Source organism: Lichenostomus cassidix, chromosome 2 (assembly GCF_008360975.1).
Source record: "Lichenostomus cassidix isolate B80296 chromosome 2, HeHo_3.0, whole genome shotgun sequence".
In the NCBI taxonomy this organism is placed as follows: Eukaryota; Metazoa; Chordata; class Aves; order Passeriformes; family Meliphagidae; genus Lichenostomus; species Lichenostomus cassidix.
The window spans coordinates 122,514,274-122,531,706 of NC_139482.1; the positions used below are offsets into that span (position 1 = coordinate 122,514,274).

Genomic DNA, 17,433 nt, shown 5'->3' on the forward strand with positions numbered 1-17,433 from the left:
ATACTGCTTTGGGAGATCCTTCTTTATCCAGTGTTCATTATTAACATGAAAGATAGTAGAAAAGTTTTGATTTTTTATAAAGATTTTAGTCATTATGACAGGAATTCAAATGGTGAAAAAGAGCATTTGAAATTTTAATGAATTTCTGATAATTTTACAGGACTTAGTCCTTTTTTGACACTTCTGCCCCAAATGAATGATTTGCACAGCCTTGCAAAGAGCAAGGGCAAGGTATTGTCTAAACTCTGAATGCCAGAGTAACTTTCTAAAGTGGCAAAAGACTTAGAAATTAAAGTATGGGGATTTTTCTATGTTAATATATCTAGAGAAAACCACATTCATTCCACAGCTCCTCTTGGCCTGTCTAAACTGCTTATAAGATTTATAGCCCATTTCCCACAGCAGGCCCCCTTTATCTGGAGTGACTGTTGGACGTATGATTATTTCTAAATGTCAGAGTTTTTCACATTGCATTTTCCCAAATATATCCTTTACCTTTCCAGGTATCTCTCACACATGAGGGGTTACATGACAAACAGGGCTTACACATAGGAAATGAGTCAAGTTTACTGTTGCCAGTCAGGCTGTGCCACTCAAAAATATCTGCCAGTCATAAGCAGGCAAAGAGACAACTTTATGTCTCAGTAATACACCTGGGACCTGTGAGGACAATCCTCCAGTTCTCATGCAAGAAGCCTTGACAGATTCTGGCAGAAAGATTTGGTGTCATGCTTCCCAAAGTTTTAAAATTCAGGAGCCTTCCAAATCTTAGACCATGATTCCCTGTCTCTAGGCACTTTCGAAAATGCTGACTAATGTAACCAAAGATCCAGAATAAGCTGTAACTTTTATCTGTGCCCACAAACCACAGGGTAAATGGGTTTTCCTAATTCACCATAAACTCTGTGTCTTGCAACTTATCCCTGTGGGCAAACTCCTCTTTTTTACCTCTAAAAAATGAAAAACTGTCCCTTTACTGGCCAGCAGAAGGAGACCTGAGTCTTTTTGGAAACTGTGTCAATGTTAGGCAGCCCCTGAATACCCCTGCTTAATGTCTGAGCATACCTCAGATTAGCTTTTACCTCACTCCTTTGGAATTCCTTCTGGAGTCTGGGCATGGGTAGGCATGGCTGTGCTAGTGTTTGTACTTCAATTCTTTGAAAAAAGTATGAAAAAGGAAGAAGTGGCTTTTGCATTTAGGGCTGTGTTTTCCTGATTCTTCTCAGAGACACTTAAGACTCTGAACAGTAGGTGTTCAGACTGCATTACTTTTTAGAGGCAAAAATTTCTATCATCATTGCTGACTCTGCAAAACAACTGATATGCAAGAGGAGCTAAATATATACTGGTGCCTGCAGGCTTACCATACCATAGGAAATGTAACCTAACATATATTACTATGAATATTCCCTGTAGAGGCAAAGAAGTCTAAGTGATGTGGTAAGATCACCTCTCAGAGACAGTTTAAGATTCTGATCACATATGAAATGTGAACTAACTTGGAATGGGCCCAATAAAGGGTACCATGGTGGCTATGGAAATGGAAGCATAATTTCTTACCACAGCTCAGAAGAGCTCTACTTTGTTTAGGCTAACAAGTTAAATACTGAAACAGAATGGATGCTAATTCCCTATATATGCATTGTTGTGGTTTGACCCTGGCCAAATGCCAGGCACCTACAACATGTGCTCTCTTGGCTCTCCCCTGCCACAGCTGTGCAGGAGAGGGGGAAAAAAAGTTAAAAGTTAACACACACACAAGGCTAATAAGTTGAGATAAGAAACTGGGGGAGGATGCACTAAGAACAAAATAGGTTGAAACTTAAAGTTGCAAAGTGATTCATTGCTAACAGAGTTGGAGGATAAATGAGAAGTAAAATAGAACCTTCAAAAACACCATTTCTCTGTTCACCCTGCTGCCCCCTCCTTTTCACCAGCAGCCCAGGGACAGGGTATGGGGGGAATCTGCTCCTCTGGCATGGGCACCTCCCCATGGGCTGTGGGTGGATCTCTGCAGCCCCCGTGGACTCCATGGGCTGCAGAGGGACCTCCTGCTCCCCCCATGGCCTTCACCACAGCCAGCAGAGAGAGGACTCTCGGCTCCGGCGCCTGGAGCACCTCCTCCCCCACCTTCTCCACTGACCTTGGCATCTCCGTGTTGTTTTCCCCTCACATATTTTCACCTTCTCCTCCTTCTCCTCTAGCTAAAAAGAAATGCGTGCTCACATTGTTTTAATTTCTTCTTAAATATGTTATCACAGAGGCCTAACTAACATCTCTAATTGGCCCAGGCTTGGCCAGCAGCATGTCCATCATCTTCAGAGCCATCAGAGATTGGCTCTGCTGGACACGGTAAAAACTTCCAGAACATTCAGACTGGACACACAGGAGCCATCTTTGTGCCCCTCACCCCCACTAGCAAAAACTGGGCTAAGCAAAAGCAACACAGCATCAAAGAGATAAACAATAAAATATGTAAGCCAGAAATAAATGTTGGCACAAGCATATATGGTGCAAACTAGTAATTAATAAATTTACCATATGGTTTGGAAAAAAAATCATAAATGTTATAGGAATGTCATTGCTTCAAAACTTGAATTTGGCATTGTAGGTCTGCAGAACGAAAACACAGACTTGGGGTTTTTTCAGTATGAAGGTAAATTTATGAAGGCACTCACATGCTATGATCACATAGCCACTCACAGTGGCTATGATCACAGACCACTAGTCCCCAGTTCCCCACACATAAACCACAGTTAAAAGACAGCTACTTTTTGGCATCAGGAGTCCTTCAAAGTATGCTGTCCATTGTCAGAGTTGCACAACAAATGTTCTGACACCAGCCACAAGAGCCAGAAGAGCCTTTTTGCTTTGCAGCAGAGTCCTACTCTGAGGCAGGCATTGACTATTTACTTGTCTTTCATCCTGGAGCAGATGACACATTTGGCCAAGCAGATCCCATAGACCATATCAGCTACAGAGACAAACCTCTATACACTGAGCTGGGGAAGTTGACAGGTACTTCAGGTGTGAGCACCACATTGTAGACACTTAGAGATGGGTGAGCTGAAATCATCACCTGCCCCAGTTCTTAACAAAAATAACCTCAAATTTCAAAGAGAAACAATAAACCAAACCAAATGCACCTCTAATATGAAATCCTTCACTAAACTGAGAATATCTTCTCCTCTGGTTTTGAATTTGCAATCCTCATGCAGAAATACCATGAAAGTAAGTGCACTTCTGGTACACTATCCTAATGGTTAGTTAATCAGTTAAGTGCTTGCTAGCTACAGGCTTATTTAAGTTCTGTGTCAAAGATTTAAAGGATCATTTGCTAACTCTAAAACTCTGCAACTGGGCAGCAGACTAGTTGCTTCTGGCATGGCCTGTAATTTTATAAACATAAATTTTAAAGATAAAGGCAAATCTGAAATATACTTTTACTAAATTAACTAGAGAATTTGCAGCTAGAATTACCATATATATCCAAGCTTTTGGTCTCAAATGTTGATTTTATCATATATTAGTAATGATTTACATGCTGGCTGTTTGGCATGCAACATCTGGACCTATTTGTTCCGTGCTAAGGGGATGCAAAGAAGACAAAATGACCATAATCTCCAATTTAATGTAGTTTTTACGTATTTGTTTTGTTTCTTTGAGTTGCATTCACAGATATGCTGTGGTAAGGACAGTAACTGCAATTCTGTGGACAAGTGAATCTGGATCTATCAACTTGTCTAGCATAAGAAGAGAAATTATTTGCGTGTGCTTGAAAAGACAGAAGTAATTTCTATATGATTTGTTGTTGTTTAGAAAAACTTTATTAGTTGCTCATGGCATATTGCCATAAGAAAGACAAATAAAGATCTTAAGAACAAATTCTAAAATAATGTCTTGAAGAAATATTGAAATGCTTTGGTTGCTTAAAATGTGCAGACCTTTTGTGAAAGGAAGAGAAGACTTTCGATATGTGTCAAGCATTATTTAAATTCATTAGCCACAGGCGATTTAGTAGCACTATTTTCCAAAAACATCCATTACTCAAATGTTATCCTGTAGCAGGAGATATCTCAAGATACTAATCTTATATTAGCATCTCTTTCAGTTAAGAAAATAACAGGAGGAAAAAAGGGTGGGGGAATCCATTGTCTGCAATTATTTTCAGGACACGAACCTGAAAACAATTTTTTTGTGTTTTTTCCTGTAGTTGTCCTAGTTTTCCCTTAAGCAAGGAGACACCCAAAATGGCCAGCCCTCTGTTCAGCTACTGGGTGCTGAGGGTAGAGAGTCCCTGGCACCATCCCAGTTGCCGCCCGCATCCATCCAGCGACTGTAGGTTCAGATACTCTGTCGACTGCACGCTCATTTCTCCTCATGCTTCACGTCCAGGGAGATCGTGGAGTCTCCCTCTCTGGAGATACCCAAAATCCACCTGGACTCGTTCGTCTGTCACCTGCTCTAAGTCATCCTGCCTTGGCAGGGGGTTGGACTGGACGATCCCCAGAGGTCCTTTCCCACCCTAATGATTCTGTGATCCTGTGTTCATTGTACAAGTGCTGCTCTTGGAAGGATATTCTGATCACAGCATAACCTCAACGAATGGGCTTCGGGTCCTGAGTCAGGATCCGAGTCAGCACCTGAGTCAGGATAACCCTGGTTTTTGCAGGGAAATGCGTAGACTCGGTGCCCTGCTCCCTTGGGAAGACCCAACCAGGGGCGCAGCCTCAGGGCGGGGGACACGGCCCGGGCCCGGCGCGGCGGAGCGGAGCTTGTGATCCCCGGCGACGGGCGGCCGCCGGGGCGGGGCGGGGCGGGTTCGGGGCCGGTGGGGTGCGGTGGGGCCGGTGGGGTGCGGTCGGGCCGGTGGGGTGCTGTCGGGCCGCCGGGCGGGGTGGGTGCGGGGCCGGCGGGGTGCTGTCGGGCCGCCGGGCGGGGCGAAGGGCGCGGCCGGGCGGGGCGGAGGTGCCGAGGGGCTCAGGCTGCCCGCCCGCCCCGGGGCTGTGGCCGCCCGGCCGCGCGGCCAATGGGAGCGGCGCTTGTTGGCGGGCCGGGAGGTGGCGGCGTTGCCACAGCAGCGGCGGTCGGAAACCGAGCCCAGCCCGAGCCGGCGGTCGGGGTGCGCCATGGAGGGGCTGGAAGGTGAGAGGCGGCGGCGGGGCCGGGGCGAGGCGGGTCTCTCCTTTGTGTTACGGCCGGGGCGTGCTCGGGCGGTGGCTGTGGCGGGAGCCGGGCCCGGGCACCGCCTTCCCCGTTCCCGGAGCCCCGCTGCCGGGAGTGCCGGGGGCCGGCGGGGCTGAGGCGGGCGAGCGCCGCGGCGGGGGGCGGCGGACAAAGGCGGCAGGCAGCGGCCCCTGCACGGAGCCCGCGGGGCCGGGCGGCGGCAGGACCGAGCGGCGGCAGGACCGGGCTCGCTGAGCTTTGTCTCGGGCGCTGCTCGGCTCCCGCACCGAGCCCGCCGGCCCCTCCCTGCGGCGGCCGCGCTCGGAGCGCTCGGCGGGGCCCCTGCGGGCGGGGAGTGCGGGCATCTCTGCCAGGAGCCCTTTCCTTTTGCTAACAGATGGCTAAGGTGGGAGTGAAGATCCGCTTATCATTCTAGGGGAGTGTTCGGTGCGGTGAAGAGAACTAGGTATGAATTTGCTGACAGGGTATTTGCAACTTTATCCTGTGCCGGTGGAATTAATAAAAATATCCTTGCTCTCCGAAATGGTAACATCATTTTCATCGATGATGTTATCCATCATAACATAGATATCAGCTTGGAATTCATGCTTGCAATCGGAACATTTTGGTAGGCCTGTCATTACTGCGTTTTGCGAGCTGTTTTAACTACAGTACTTAAAAAAATACAGATCTGTTTGGAGAAACTATACAGCACAGTCATGAAGTCTACCATGTTCTGCTTTTCTAGAGCTAACTGAATGCTTAAATAGGAGTAAGCACAAACTAGCCTTCGTTCTTTATCCTTTCTAGAACAGTTGGAGAACTTGAAGTAATTTTCACAGAATACCTGTATTCTGTCTTTAGTAGATTTTACAGTAATCAGACCCTGGTCTTATGCCGAGTGACTTCATTAAGACTCTAAATTTGAACATAATTTGGCATTAAAATCCCAAGAGATTTATTTGATTCACTTAGCATTCTTTGCTGACTGTTAATGCTTTTGGAATTTGAAAGGTGGTGTCCAGTGTTTATCAAATAATACCTTATCTGGCATTCCAGCTCTCAGGACAATTGTATGTTACCTCTCCAAAAGGGGAAAACTTGCCTTAATGGTGAATAAGCTACGTGTTTTACTGCATTTGGGACTGTACATCATCAGCAGCCCATCTATCAATTGATTTGGCTGTGTGCTAATTTACCAAGGCCAGCTATGCTTGCTGTGTTGTGTAAGCTGTAGCACCTTCATTACAGAGAGTACGAGGAAAGTAGATCTACAGGTAACAGCAGAAGCCTGAAAAAGCTTGCAATTTTTTCAGTAAATTTTGTCTAGTTTCTGACATTGTTAGAAGTGCTTTATATCTTGTTTCCATTTCAGAAGGTACAGAGAGTGGAGGGAGGAAGAACTGCTAAATCATAGGTGAAATCTCATGTTTTACTGAACCTTTTCTATAAAGTACTTCCCAAAGCTAGAGCTTGTCAAAGCATTTTTTCCATCATGTGAAATGATTCTTCAGAACACTTGAGTTTAATTTCAGAATAGCACAGGAAATAAGTCATGTCTAAAACTCCAGTTGTCCTTGCCTTGTGAACACTCATATCTCACACTGTTATCCAGGATCCTTGAATGTGAAAGTTCTTGAAACTGAAGAACAATTTTCTGAATTTTTGTGGGTCACTTTGCCTTATTTTTATTTTTTAATAATTGCCTCAAAATCAAATACTTACTTTTCTGCTTCAAAACATTTGAAGCAAATGGGCTTGCTTTTATTTACAGATTTTCAGTTTATTCTGTCTTTGTTCATGCGTATTAGCCTAGGCTCAGATGAAGTTTTTTGTAGAAAGGTCGCCCTAGGACAAGAAAAATGTAGGCAAAGCCAATAATAATAATAAATTATTTCATTGGGTATTATGCTTTTATCCAGTCATTGCTCCATTGGCAACTCAGAGCAGCATTGCTGGTTGCCATTTTAGATTAAATTTATGTTAGGATGTGCAATTGCACAGTCATACCCATCTGACATAGAAGTATGGGCAGCTTCTGAAATCTGGCTCAGCCTGCTGTCTCGCTATATTAGTGCTTAGTAAAATAATTTCCCAGAGCTGACTGGTGCAGTAGGTACTTGGCAGCTCTGTGTGAGGGACATGGTTATGGGGAAGGGCAGAACTTTGTCTGTTGACAGCAGTCTCTTGGTGTGTCTGTGACTGTGGAACACCACCTCAGGCTCAATGTGCTTGTCCTGGACTTTCCCGCCTCAGAAGCTGGTGCTTTGCTGAAGCTCAGCATTATAGGTGAAAGGTCTGTTTTATTTTGGTTTATATAGGCATGCTATTCATAAGAAATAACTTTAACCGGTTTATAATGATCCTCTCCAGAAAGTGGAGAGGTTAATGTATCATAGTTGGCATGTGGAGCTGCATTAATGACATTTAAAAAGTTAAATAATGCTTTCAGTATCACAGGTGCATTTTCTCACTATGTGCAAGTTTAAATGTTCTGTGAAATGGCAAAGTAGGTTTCTAGGTCACTTAAAAGTTTCTTCTAAAATTTACTTCTGTTGCTCCTTTAAGGCTGTTGCTTTATTACATTAGTTTTTTGTCAATATCATTATATTACTATATTGAGTCAAATTTGTAACTTTAAAGTTTTATAAAAGCGATGAGTGCACGCTTGTCATTACAGGTGCCGAATCGGATATTAATCCTTTGCAACCTGTGTGCTGTTTTGCTTTTTTTCAATTTCATTTAATTTACCAATGAAAATAGTTAGAGCATTAGACTGGCTCTGTCTGAAAATGTAGTGATCTGTAAAGTGAGCTTAAATATCAATTCATTAGTTCACCATGTGCTGAATCTCACCACTGGTTTTGATGGATTAACATGCTCTTGTTTCTTTCACTGCTTGGATGTCAAGAAAAAAGCTATCACACAGGCATGTTTGTTGCTCTCTGTTTTGCTTGAGCGAGATGGAGCCAAGCACTGAATTCCTGACTTCATTTTAGCCGGCGCAGTCCAGTGGTGGTGTTTGATCGGCTTCTCTCCAGTCTGTTGTTTTTTCTGGGAGGATGCCGACAACAGCTGCTTGAGCCAACTAAATGCCGCTTCCCACACTTGTTCACAGCCCATCCCAGCCTGAGGAACAAGGGGCAGAGGGGCAGCTGTGTCCGAGGGCTAAAGTCCAGCTCCCTGTGGTAGGTAATGGCAGCGCTTACCCAGCCCAGTGCTCGGGCAGCCGGGGAAGGCTGCTTGGGGTTGGAAGGGGATGAGTGGCTGCTTGCTCAGGAAATAGCCTGCAGTGTCAAACCCAGAGCTTTCCCTTGCGGATCTGCGTAGGCACTACTGTGATTAAGCTTGTACACTCTGAGCAGTCTGGGTGTGTCCTCGAGGTCTCTCTGTACAGCATCTTCTGCTGAGAGCTGGGGTCTGCGCTGGGATAGTGTTTGTGCCTGGACCCTTCTCTTCCCTGAGATGCCCTGCTCCACCCCTAACAGCACAAGATTTCTCCTTTGAGGTTTTATGTTAGTAATGTGACTCTTGAGAGCAAGTGCTTATGCTTGCTTTGACAGAATTTCTGAACAAGCTAATGCCCAGTCTTATTTTTTTCCCTTATAGTGTAGAAAATTATTGGGTATTAAACCAAAAAATAATATTAGTGTGGGTCTTCTTTTCCCTTTAGAGTTGATCTTTGTCTTGCCTCACTGGATGCATGCAGCAGCTTCCTTCCTTTGGCAGCCATTTTCTTTAGCTCCATTTGACTTAAGACTTCAGTTTTTTTTTTTTAATAGGTATATCTTCTGTCCAATAGAAGAAAGAATTCATTTTATTGTGCACAGCAACTTGAAAGCTATTAAAGATTGAAATACAAAACTAATATTAATGTGTATTATTTTTAAGAAGTTATTTGTCTCTGATAGCCTTTAAAACATAATAATAAATGTGACTTTACACTGGACTCGTTTCACTGGGCATACTTGCATCTCTGTTAAGTGATCTGACTTTGATCTTTAACACTCTATATGTATTTACTCTTTTTAAAGCCATCATGTTAGGGTTTTTTTTTTTTTTATTAATGGTTATTTTACTTATAGAAAAACTCTGAAAGCTGAGTTTAGGCTGGTACAATTAGGAGAAATGCACTACCAGAATATGTTTCACTTTTACCAGAGAGAAAGTAGACAGGAGTTTGTGTAGAAAGAAATTTGATTGTGTCAGATAGTTCCTTCAGTGTCTTAGAACTAATAGATTTTATGCCCTTTTCTATAGTTCATTAGATTTCTTGCATTTTTAACTTAAATTGCAGAAGCTAGATTGATCTACTGATTGACTTCAATTGGTTGAATGTAGCAGGAAGATGAACATGTTTTACCTGCACACACACAAAGGTGTTGCATTTCAGTGAAACCTGGTTCCAGGAGTATGATAAGCACTTGACTTGAGCAGCTGAAAAGTGGGCTTTCTTTCTAAAGAAATTCTGGGGGTGGGGCAAACTAGGAATCAACATATTATAAATTAAATTTATTATCAATTTTTAACACATTATTTTTAGACAATTTGGATTTTGATAAGCAAGTACACTTAGGCAGGGATTGCTCTGCCCAGTTACACTTGTGTAGTGGAGTATGTAAGCCTAGATTTGCTTTGGGGATCACTACTGCAAAGCAGTCTTGCTTTAAGGCTGGTGTGAGAAGTCAAATCTTTGCCTGACTGCACTCACAGTCATCACAGTGCCTGTAGCCTATTACAGGAAAAAAGTGAGCTTGTGATGCCAAAGCAGAATTGTGTAACATGTACGTAGGTTTTGCAGGTCACATGCTTTCTCATGCCTCTAGTTGATCTTAAAGCTTGTTAATAGAAGGCTAGATGATGTATTTGGAATTCAGATCGATCAAATAGTGCTGCTTATTTGCCTTTGGTTTAGTTGTGTTTCCATAGGCTTTGCAGGGCAAGGTCTCATAGATTTTTTTGGATGACCGTCATGACTCAGTGACTCTCTAGAATGTCTGTACATTAGCAGTCAGTATGGGAACAAATGGGAGGAATTGGAGGTCTGCACTCAGTTGCAGGGCTAGGTTCTAGTTGGCATCATGCGTAGGTGGTAGGACAGCTCACAGGACTGCAGTGCTGTGCTGGATGAGTACAGGCTCTTCAGGAAGAACCAGCTGGATGGCAAGGGGGGAAGTTGCCCTTTATGTGGGAGAGCAGTGAGACTGCACAGAGTTTTGGCCGTGCAGCCACCTGGGAGCTTATGAATCAGGGTTAGTAAGCAGACCAGTGTGGGAAAAGCTGTTGTGGCTGTCTGCTAAAAGCCACCTGATCAGGAAAAAGATGAGGTCTCCTTCAGATAATTGGAAGGAGCCATGTATTCACAGGCTCTGGTCCTCTTGAGAGACTTTACCACTCAGTGTCTGATGGAGGGACAAAACTGCAAGTCTCAAGCAGCTAGGAGGCTTCTGGTATGCATTGGTGGCAAATTCCTGACCTAGGTGATCAAGAAGCTGTCAAGGGGAGGCAGTCCTGCAGTACTTCGTATGTACAGACATGTGAGATGGGAAGGTTGGAGCAGGCTTTCCTTCAGTGACCATAGGACAATTGAATTCAGGATCCTGAGAGGAGGGAGCTGGGTAAATAACAGAACCTCAGCCCTGGAGTTCAAGAGAACAGGCTTTGACTTGAAGGATCTGCTTGCAAGAATCCCATGAGAGATGGCCATAGAGAGGAGTCCAGGAGAGCTGGTTATTATTAAGGATGTGCGATGTGACTGGCATGTTTTCACATTAAAAGTTACGCTCCGTATGAGGAAGGAAGGAAAAAAGGACAGACAGTTGTAGTAAAGGGGAGTACACCATGATATGAGTTGTCTGTGTGCTGCTGTTACAATCAGTCTTGACTGCATTCAATTCATTTCTCAGTCACCAAAAAAACCTATATAGAATCCTCCTCCAGGTTGTCACTTTGAGGCAATGGGTCTTGTCTTGATATGTTATTTTCAAGGAACTAATACCAAAGTCCCCATCATCAGACTCATTCATGTTCAATGCAGTAACATTTTTTTGACAAATATAATGCATTTTCATTGTCAAGCTGAAAAGCTGATATAAAAACATGCAGAGTACTATGAAAGTCTTTTCAGCTCAAAGGAATGGATGCCACAGTGCTTTTTGTTGTCTTTTGGAAGCAGAAGTGATAGGTTTATACAAGATTGTCGATACAGGAGTAGAGGAGAATTCATGAGGCTTTCCTCTGAAATTGGGATAAAGGGATAAAACATACAGATCACCATTTATCAAGTTGGCTTTACCAAAGTATGGCAAGTACTGCCTGTTGTTAAGAATGACAGTGTATTTATCTGACATGCCTTTGCATTTCAGAATTCCTTTTGGCCAAATATTGCAAATGTGCAAAACTTAAATCATTATTGGAACACTTTTTTCCTGCTTTGGTACCTTCATATTTTCATTATGTTATTTAATTATCTTTAGAACTGCTTTTTAAAAATTAATGCTCTAAATTGTATTTTGCTGTTCAAAGAAGTGTTCAAGGGCTCTGAGCAACCTGTTCTAGCTGAAGGGATTCCTACCCACAGGAGGGGGCTGGAACTATGTGATCTTCAAGGTCCTCTTCCAACCCAAACCATTCTGTAGTTCTGTGAAGTTCCCTACCTGTGTCACTGCATTGGTGTAATTTTTAGGTAACCCTTGCTTGTAGTATTTGTTATTAGTTAGGCTATGGTTAGGTAATGTGTTGATTAAAAAATATATTGATTATTGGGCATATATTAGAGACTGCGTAGTCCCCAAAGAACCAGATGCTATGGCTTGATGATACAGATTCTAGCTAATGTGGGGAATGGACTGCATTTTTTGTTGTACCATAAATCTGTGGAACTCTTAAGTGGAAAGTACATTGCTTTCGGAGATGAGAACACAGTTGTGCTAAAAGCAATAGTTACAGTTTTGCAGAAGAAATTGGCAAGTGCTCTTCAGGTGATAACTTTCAACACTTGTACTTGCTGGCTTCAAATAGTCACATAGTCCCAAGGCAGGGAATCATACTAAAGTGTTTTTGCACATCTAAATTCAGTGAGGCTTGATGATTTTGATTATCACAGTTGTCTGGCCCAAATAGTTTAGTACTGTCACTGCTGCAGATAAAGAAAAGGTTTTGAAGGGCAGTCAGACAGATTTTACAACTTGGCAAAATACTGTTGTTACTAAGTGCAGTCTTGTTTGTTTGAAGCTTTCTGCAATTTATGTCTAAATGCACACACATACTTGGCTATGTAAGGCTCTCCAAAAGAGAAAAGTGTAATAAAACTTCAGGTAATAGCTGTTCAGCAATACTGAAGACTTCTGCTCCCTCTAGGTGTGAAGTTTATTTACACAATTGCTTTATCTGTAAACAGGACAACAAGAACGAGTGTTACAGTCGTGACTATGTCAGATCAAACTTGTATGTACTGATGGGTCCACACATTATACTGAAAAAGATAAACTGAGAACTGGCAGCTTGCCCTTTTTGCTGCAAATCAATTGTGGTATTTGAGTATAAGAGGAGATAGGAAAAAAGTTGTTCCCTGGAAATCTACATTCCAAGGAAGCCTAAACTTTTCTGTAATATTGAAAGCACCATGATACATCTTGGGACTGTACAGGATGCTGTCAGACTTGGTGGTCCACCCAGACTTCACAGCTAAACTCTTAACTTCAAGATCAGAAAAGTATACGCAACTAGGCTTTGACCATGCTTAGAAGGAATGCGTACAATAACTTGTGTAGGTTCAAACCCAATTATTTGGAATTAGCTGCATGAGGGGGAGCTCTAACTGGGACAGTTTACAAACACAAATGATGAGATTATTGTAGTCCTGCTAATAACCTTCCCACCTGATTGTTTAAGTCAGGTACCCAGCATTGTACCAGGTACACAATTGTTTTTATCTGAGACCTGGTTTCAGGCAGTAGAATAGGATGTAAAGACATATATCATAGTTTTGGCATCACTTCCACAGAAATAGCACTTCTTTGGTATTCACATAACAATTTTGAACCCGTCTTTTCTCTAGATGTGTTTTGTTAATATAAACAATAGTAATTACTTCAGTCCTTCTTCCAAATTAACTACATTCATTTATGTTTAATACAAGCATCTTAACTGCTGGTGATCAGTGGTGTTAAAGTTGGTAAAAAGGAAAAGAAGTGTAGCTGCTGGATCATAGGGTTTCTGTGGCTGTATAACTACAAATTATTTTAAAAAGTTCTGCATTGTTGCTAGATTTACAGTCTGAAGAAAATTGCCATGACATTATCTTAGTACCAATTTCTATTCTCAGACCAATTTGTCAAGCAGATCCTCCTCCTGTTTCCTGATTTGAGTGTTGCTTTTTTTTTTAACCTCCTTTCCCCAGTACATCCCAGTTTAACAACCATTTCAGTTAACTTTTTTCAGGAAAAAATTTCAATAGATATCACATGTGAATGTCTTTAAAAAAAAAAAAAAACCAAACGAAACAAAGCCAAAACTAACTCTTTTGCAACTTTCATAATTTTATTCCCATGTCTTTTAAATTATAAGATTTCATGTGGATAACATTGCTAACCCTTCTATAAGGGAAGGCTCATAGACTCCTAGAGAGAAATGTTAAAGTTTTGTGGTTTTGGTTTGTTTGGTTTTGTGGGCTTTTTTACTCTAAAAGTGAGGAAAATCACAGAGGAATTAAGAAACTGAAGGGCTAAGTGTGCAAACATAAAGGACTCTTGGCTTCCCATTTTCAACAAAACTTCAGGAACTTTCATTCTTTTAAAATAACTTCCTTATGTGCTTTGGGTCAGTGATTTGTGTTACACAGGAGGTGTTGGCAGTAGAAATAGCTCTAGGCAAATGTGATTACCTGCCAGCAGCAAGGGAGGGGAGGAATGCTGTAAGGAAGTCCAGCTCTGTAACTGTAGCTGCGCTAAGTGGTAATTGGCATTCCTTGTGCATTGGTATGTCTTATGTAAATACTGCTCGTTCAGGTGAGCAGCTGTTAAGTCTGCTTCTTTTAATGCAGAATTTAAGCACCACCTCAAATTCTAGAGTTCAGTGAACAGAGAAGAACATGGTGGGAAATGTAGCTTCTTTTAATAAGGCAGATATTTGAAAGAATTTTTTTGTCAGCCACATCCTCAGTCTTATACTGTATACCTTATTTCAAGATCAGTAATTCTGATTTATTTCAGGTAATTTATTAAAGACACAAACAGTGTCACTTTGTATTTTTATGAAATGCATCTCCTACTTGTATATGCAAAGCTGAGGGTTGTATTAGAATGTTGTCATAAAAAGAAGTTGAACTCTTTAGCAGAACTGAGTTTGCAGTGATGTAGGTTATCATTATAAAGAGTGCTGGGACCACTGAAGAATGAAGTAATGAAATAAAGAAGTCTGTGCATATCTTTTATTTTTGAGTGGATTAATTGAGAAAAGCTTACAACCATTGCTGCTAATCCTTCAAGTCAGTGGTGAGGGCAGGTTCACAGCCATCTAAGCTTTGTCCAACCAGTGTGCATGTTATCACTTGTGATTATAATGGTATGCTCAGGCTTGAGGGTTTAAGAAAACAGACCTGTGGAAAAAATTTTGGACATGATTTTTTAAAATAGAGATTGAAGAAATACAGTTGACAAATAATTTCTTAGTAAATCTTCATAGCATTCAAGTATAATTCAAAAGCAAGAATAGAAGAAAAACAAGATTTATCTGCATGTTTTGTATTTGTCCTACTTCTCCTACTTGTGTACATCTAAACGCACAGACTCAATTTTCATCTTTGCATTTGGGAAAAAATTATTTTCAGTGGGAACCATGGGTGCCTAAATCTGTGTTTGTTTGCTGTTAAGTATTTCATTATTCATTTTCTTTAGGGCTGGTTATACCCTTAGTTAGTGAGTGTGTATGTTTAGGTGGAAAAGAGTTTTCCACTGGGAAGCTGGGAACAAAAGCTGATCAAATCACTGAGCATTGCTATGTTGATAACTTTGTTAGTTTAAGATGCTGCTTTGCCTAAAATACCAGTCAGTTTGAAGTGATTTTATTTTAACATGGTGTAGAGGCAGTTTTATTGTCTGCAACAGTCAGATTGAGTACACAGAAAGCTACTAGTAAGTCTCAAACTTAATCCAAACTTACTGCCTCTTTCTTGATGTATGCATGATATAAAAATACCCCTGTATTCTTCTGGTATAGCACCAGATTTTTATTGGGAAACCAGAGTTTTTAATCTCTGCCACAACTCTGTTGCATAGTGCATGCTATATACATATATTTGCTTGCATAGGCCTTGATACTTTGACTTGTTGGTCTTTTGTCTGGTTCTGTGGATCTGCTGTATGTCAAATATGCTATTTACATTTTTGTTACCAATGCTTGAATAGCAACATCAGAAATACTGCCGTAAACCATGAGTAATAATGTGAATAAAAATACGTAGTAAAAATAGCATTAAAGACTGTTTTCTTTACAAGAGAAAGTGGAATAGTTTAACTTAGTGGTGCAAAATGGTGGAATGTGTCTTTTATATTTGGTGCTAAATTTGATCTCTTCCAAAGACACAGAAAAACCCACTAAATAGCTTTATGCTTGGTATGTATTTGAGCTGTCATTGGAACTTACAGTGGATTTGTCATTTGCATGTTGACGTGCATTCTTTAAGGGAGTGGAGTTATGTATTATAAATTAATAGAATTGCTAGTGGCATGTTGCTGGGCATGACAGCTTCCAAAAGTACCTATGGACTCCTGTATCTTCTTTGCCTTTCTCATCTGTATAGTGTCTCCACAGGTCAAAGGATATATACTTTTACAGTAACAACTGTTATTATTGCTAAGTGTATATGAGGTTAGCATTTTTGAAATAATACTTTGTCATTAATTTAATCAAATTTTCTAATAGAAGTATGTTGGTTTTTTTAAGGTGAGGTTGCAGTGCAAACTGGAGATCTGTTGCCGTGTAAGATTTGTGGAAGGACTTTCTTTCCAGCAGCACTGGTAAGTGGTGTGAGCATTGTTGGCTTTTAGGTTTGACAAGTCGATATGAAAGATAAGCAGTGGTCACTATAGCTAAATAAAGTAGATTTAGGTGCTTTGTTTTTGTAAGGGTTTTGGGTTCCCCCCCCCAAGTAATTACTGATTCCAGTTGTCTCAGTTTTGAAGTGCCTAAGAAGGGGGTCAATTTTATTTTAAGATCCCATCATTTTCTGAAATACATGTCTCTAAAAGCATCTTCTCTAGGGTTACAGAATCAATCCTTGTCTTCTGCAGTTTTGAGTCTCAGCTAGTAAATGAAGTGTTTTGGTAGCCGTCTCCAAAACTCTGTTCTCCATTGTTAATAGAGATCAGTCTGTCCTTAAATGTGAATATGAATTTCAGATACCTATGATTTGTTTTGCCATTCAATGCAAATGCTGCCTACCTATCATCATTTTTTTTATGTGCAAGGAGCGAATATAGATGCCTTCTGCTTCTTCATTATCACCTATGTTTTTGTTACTGTGGATACATATTTGTGAATTCCTGTACTTCTGTTTTAAAGGTAGATGCTGGCATAAACGTTTGAGTGAAAATAGTCTGAGCTTATTCATCAAGAGTTGGGCCTTTTTTGTTAATTTTTATATCAAGAAAGAGGGGAAATAACATGTTAATAACTTTTGTTTTCAAAACTAAGTTCTGTACTCTCTTTTTATTTTGCTTCTGGTTTTAGAAAAAGCATGGACCCATTTGCCAAAAAACTTCTGCCAAGAAAAGGAAGACATTTGATTCCAGCCGACAGAGAGCAGAAGGAACTGACATTCCCACAGTAAAACCTCTTAAGCCACGGGTATGTTATAATGTACTCTGAATGTGAACATTTTAGGCAAACTATATATGCATTTTAATAAGACTTATTTCTGCTGGCAGTTTGTATTAATTAGATCAGCTAAGATCTGGAAGAAATCTGTGATGTTGTGTACTAAAATAAGGCACATACTTAGCTTCAAGTAAAGACTGCAAACGTACAAAGCTTTCTTTTTTGCTTCTTAGCCAGAACCACCCAAAAAACCTTCTAACTGGAGGCGAAAGCATGAGGAATTTATAGCAACTATACGAGCAGCCAAAGGACTTAATCTTAAAGATGGTGGAAAACTCCCTCCACCACCTCCACCTTCGTATGACCCTGGTATGTAAAATAGTCAAGTTCCTTAGAGATTTTTTTTTTAGTTAATATGTAGAAATTTGAATTTAAAAGGAATTTGTTGGA

At 41.1% G+C, this 17,433-nt stretch overlaps 1 protein-coding gene across 2 annotated transcripts in view; it reads left to right on the top strand.

The window, feature by feature from the left end:
• The first annotated feature begins 4,996 nt into the window (after nucleotides 1-4,996).
• The window catches only part of ZC2HC1A (zinc finger C2HC-type containing 1A), a 30,015-nt gene continuing 17,578 nt past the window's right edge, over nucleotides 4,997-17,433 (top strand). Inside the window, exons 1-4 of one of the 2 annotated variants that reach the window (XM_085053078.1) lie at nucleotides 4,997-5,145; nucleotides 16,111-16,184; nucleotides 16,897-17,013; nucleotides 17,217-17,352. In XM_085053078.1, the coding sequence (XP_084909204.1) occupies nucleotides 5,130-5,145; nucleotides 16,111-16,184; nucleotides 16,897-17,013; nucleotides 17,217-17,352 (343 nt within the window). In that variant the 5' untranslated portion in view covers nucleotides 4,997-5,129. The remainder of the gene's footprint in view (nucleotides 5,146-16,110; nucleotides 16,185-16,896; nucleotides 17,014-17,216; nucleotides 17,353-17,433) is intronic. The other variant, XM_085053079.1, reaches the window with a different exon arrangement.